We start from the raw sequence: 4,862 nt of genomic DNA, 5'->3' as shown, positions 1-4,862 counted from the left end.
ACTGCGTCCAGTTCTGGTCGCCACACTACCAGAAGGACGTGGAGGCTTTGGAGAGAGTACAGAGGAGGTTTACCAGGATGTTGCCTGGTATGGAGGGGCTTGGTTATGAGGAGAGATTGGGGAAACTGGGGTTGTTCTCCTTGGAAAGACGGAGGATGAGGGGAGACTTAATAGAGGTGTATAAAATTATGAAAGGCATAGATAGGGTGAACGGTGGGAAGCTTTTCCCTGGGTCGGTGGTGACGTTCACGAGGGGTCATAGGTTCAAGGTGAAGGGGGGGAGGTTTAACACAGATATCAGAAGGACATATTTCACACAGAGGGTCGTGGGGGCCTGGAATGTGTTGCCGGGCAAGGTGGTGGAGGCGGACACACTGGGAACGTTTAAGACTTATCTAGACAGCTATATGAACGGAGTGGGATTGGAGGGATACAAAAGAGTGATCTAGTTTGGACCAGGGAGCGGCGCGGGCTAATTGTTCCTGGTTTCTCGTTTCAAGGCTTCATTCTACGATCATCTTGCTGGTGCCAGTACAGAGTGATACTGCGGATAGTTGGGAACCTGTCTCGGGGGCAGGGGATTCATATGGTGTTCGTGGAAGTGGAAATGACTAGGGTTGGGAAGCATTTTCCGATCGGGGCCATTGTGATCTCCTGGACTCGTTTCGATCGCCTCAGGGGGTCGGAGAGGAATTTCCCAGATTTTTTTTTCCCCATATTGGCCCTGGGGTTTTTCACTCTGGGTTTTCGCCTCTCCCTGGAGATCACATGGTCTGGAATGGGGGGGTGGGGGTAAGTTAATAGGTTGTAATGAACAAAGCATCGTAGCTGTGAGGGACAGCTCGGTGGATAGGATATTGGTATGTAGATAGGCTGGAAAATTGGGTGGGGATCCTGGATTCAGGATTCAATCCTGGACTGGGGAGCGGCGCGGGCTTGGAGGGCCGAAGGGCCTGTTCCTGTGCTGTATTGTTCTTTGTTCTTTGTCTATACAGGGTTAATAAAAATGTTCGTCTTGTATGATGCTCTTGTTCTATGGTATCTGAAATACATAGTTTCAGTCTGCATAGGATATTTCAGGAACTAAAACGGGGGGTCGTGTAATTCTGAATAACGAGAACGAAATGTGAGTGTAGAAACTTGGGAATAAGGGAGACAGCGGTTGCCCTGCAGATAAATTGGGCAGTAAGTGCGCTCAGGGACGGCATTTTGTGGCAGAAGGCCGAATAAGGGGGGATCTCCCGGCTACAGGAAGCATATTTACCGGGGATATAAAAAAAACTGTAGAAAGCCGAGCTAAGAGGAAATAAAAACGAGAAGGAAAAGTAAGAGGTCACAGTTGGCATACGGGGAAATTTCGGTCGAGAACAGAGAATAATTAATCACTATTCCGAGCCAATTACAATTAAAACCGAAAAAAAAACGAACTGCCACTGCTGCAAATGTGAGAGAAGGAAACATAGAAATGGAGGCAATATTCATCACCTGCTGAAGCGTTTCCAGAGAGAACGAGAGATAAGGATTTTCTTCTATTACCTTTGATCGAAGTGGGGACAATAAAGGGAGAACTAGGTTATTCCAGTGCTGTTGAGCAACAATTATCAATTGAAAATCTAAGCTGATAAACTTGTTAAGGCAAAATATAAAATATGTATTTCGGGCAGCACAGTGGCACAGAGGTTAGCAGTACGGCCTCACAGCGCCAGGGACCCGGGTTGAATTCCAGCCTCGGGTGACTGTCTGTGTGGAGGTAACACATTCTCTCCGTGTCTTGCAAGGATTTCCTCCGGGTGCTCCGGTTTCCTCCCACGGTCCAAAAATGTGCGGATTCGGTTGATTGGCCTTGATGAATTGCTCCTTTGTGTCGGGGAAATAGGAATGTAAATATGAGGGGTTATGGGGATGGGACCTGAGTGGGATAGTTGTCGGTGCAGGTTCAATGGGCGAAATGGCCCCCTTCTGCACTGCAGATTCCATGATTCCAACTGCTTTCTCCAATGTTGCTTAAAATTTGAACACTTTTCATATTAAAGTGATAACTTGTATTGATCTTGCGCTTTCTACATCTCCTGACGTCATAAAGAGACACAGTGTCAAATAGACATGTATTAATGTTTAATCTGCTTTCGTTTCCGTAATTTAGGACATTAGTCATACGAACACGAGTGTTTTAAATCCATCTGAGTGCTCAAGTGAAGCTCGCCTGTTCATATTTCATCCAAATGATCGCATCAAACATAATGGCACCTTCCATAAGTACGGACACTCTATACAGCACGACCTTCAAAAGAGATTATCCGACATCGCAGCTGCAGCACCGAGTGTACAGCATTCCCAGCGCACTGGCATTCTGAAATCATTCCACTTGTGATGGAAAAATAAACAAGCGAAAGCAGAGAAGTGGCGGTCCGTTTCACCAAAAGTGGCTCATCCATTTCTGTCCCCACATGTTATCTAAAAACTGCCGACTACCTAAAATAATTGATGAGCTTGCAGACTCCAATAATTATCACAATTTTATTGCAGGTCCATAAATGTACTTCAACTTTCGATCGATATCAATACGCTATAAATTGTAATTATTTCACTGTGAAATTACAATTATAATTCCACTTGTGATGGAAAAGTAATTGTAATTTCTGCTTAACCCAGTTGTGTTGATTTATTTTACTAGTTTACAACTTCAAAATGAACTTCTAATTGAAAATCGTTTGGAAACAAATATTGTCGTGAATTAATTGCATCAATTATAATTTGTCTGTGGGATCGTACATTCGCGCCATTGCCTGAATATTCAGTCACGTGCAGCAGTCGTTTTAGTAATTCGATTTTTCCCACATCGCAGCGTCCTTCTCAGCTCTGCCCTGAATTTGGATTGGGTTAGAGCGTACATACACGTGCTGGTACAACAGTTCAGTGCACTGAGCATGTCAGCGCTTTCATGAATCACAGCAACAGGGTGGTTGAAGTCGGGGAAACTGTAGCTTTCAGTGAGCCGTGAGAAAAGGAAGAGGCCGATTGTCGGCATCCACAACAAGATGAAACTCGCCGAGGCGGCAAAGAGCAACACCAGGGCTTTCCTCCGATTCTGCATCTCGGGGTCCCCAGAACTGTGAGCATCTCCCCGGAATCCCCGCCGGGCACGACTGGCCGCCAGGACGTGCCTGACTGTCAACAGGTTGAGCAGCACCACAGCCAAGTAAGGAACTAAGGGATTTAAAATAATGTTCATCCAGTCAAATGCTCTCCAGGCCTGCTTAGATTCAATGCTGAGACCGTCTCTATGTTCGTTTTGCAGGTTTTTATGATCATAGTAATGTATATTTGTGAAATAATTTGGGATTCTTCTGAAATATGTCGCAAGATAAATCACCACAACTACCAGAGCTGCAGATTTCGGAGTACAGTAAGTTCCTCTGAACTTCTGGCAGCAGATTGCCACGAAACGGTCAAAGGTGAAGGACACGGTTAGCCATACTGAGCAGTCAATCACAGCGGTACTCATGATGGAGTTGAGGCCATAGGCTACGCTGTTAAGGTAAAGCACCTGTGGGAAATTGGGAACCAATATATGGTTTACCAGAACAAGAAATGAGAGGACCAGGACGTCTGCCGTGATCATGGCGACCAGGTAGATAGTAGTGCTCTTGCACAGACCGCAGTCTCTGAGTTGGAGTGTTAGCATCGTGATTAAGTTGGCTGCAATAAACAACAATTAAGAGAGGTTAGACAAAAGAGCTACATGACTTAGAGTGAGTTCGATAATGTGAAGCCAATGTCCATTGGCTCAAATGCAATATTTAATTTAACACTGTTATATGTTCATAATAGCCCCCACCCTGAAAACTTCAAACACTCTGCAGTACAGCAATTCTCCTTCAATTTTACTGGAATCCATGCTTCAACGTTCCGGTTTCTGTCGTCTATCTAACTTACGCCTGTAACTCGCTGCCACGTTTCTCTTCTCCAATCAGATGTTTTGTAAAATGTCCGACATGACGGCAAGGTGAGATCTTTAGTGATAGATATCCACAGCTGGATATCTGGATGGCTTGGCAGCTAAACAAATGGAGCACAGAATGCAGACAAGAAATCAAGGATTCTCCAGCGCCTAGATTTGGAAGACTGCAAATATGAAAGATGGTCGTGATGTTGTATTAAATTAACGGTGCACTGGAGGGCATGGCCATGGAAGAAATTGGAAGTGACAAAGCGAATGTTACATGCTCGCGTACAGTTCCAGGGCATTAGGAGGAAGACACGGAGAATGTTAGCATTCATTTCAAAGGGGCCGAGTGTAGAATTGTGGAACTCGTGTTCAGCGTTGAAAATAAGTTTTGTGACACCCCCGAGAATTCTGTGTGGAGCTTTGCGCTTCTGACACAAGGTTGGGAATACTTGCATTTTTGGAAGCACTCAGTGATAGCAATTGCGAGCTTTTGACTGACGAGGCAACGTTCGACATGTGGGGGCTATAAAAATTAGAGTTCTGAATTGTGAGAGATGAAACAGTTGCAAACGTTTAATATTCTGGCGGGAGCTTTTCAGTCCAAATGCAAAGTGGATACTTGTACCATATTACATTTACTTAAAGAAATATGTTACGTTAATGCAGGCAGTTATGGTAAGGTTAACTACAATGCTTCACTGCCTAGAGCGAGTGTCTTATGAGGAAAGGTTAAACAGGTTGGGACTCTACTCATTGGAATTTAGACGAATGAGAGGTGATCTCAATGAAATGTAGAGGATTTTTAAGGAGCTTGACAGGGTAGATGCTGAGAGGATGATCGACCTCATGAGAGAGTCTAATGCTACAGCAGATTGTTCCGGCACAAAGGGGAACCCATTTAAGAATGAGGTGA

General features: G+C 44.8%; 1 protein-coding gene across 1 annotated transcript; it reads right to left on the bottom strand.

Annotated features, from left to right (window-relative positions):
* Nucleotides 1-2,794: 2,794 nt before the first annotated feature.
* On the bottom strand, nucleotides 2,795-3,685 carry LOC144490913 (putative G-protein coupled receptor 139). Its single transcript, XM_078208596.1, has one exon. The coding sequence runs from the start codon at nucleotides 3,683-3,685 to the stop codon at nucleotides 2,795-2,797; it is 891 nt and encodes a 296-aa protein (XP_078064722.1).
* Between the last annotated feature and the right edge of the window lie 1,177 nt (nucleotides 3,686-4,862).

The sequence above is a fragment of the Mustelus asterias genome, unplaced genomic scaffold (genome assembly GCF_964213995.1).
Source record: "Mustelus asterias unplaced genomic scaffold, sMusAst1.hap1.1 HAP1_SCAFFOLD_4021, whole genome shotgun sequence".
In the NCBI taxonomy this organism is placed as follows: Eukaryota; Metazoa; Chordata; class Chondrichthyes; order Carcharhiniformes; family Triakidae; genus Mustelus; species Mustelus asterias.
The sequence above is the reverse complement of the archived record's forward strand: the minus strand, read 5'-3'. Positions and strand labels throughout refer to the sequence as shown.

Coding starts and splice junctions, on each gene's coding strand:
- LOC144490913 (XM_078208596.1), bottom strand. CDS start 3,685: ATGCTAACACTCCAACTCAGAGACTGCGGTCTGTGCAAGAGCACTACT.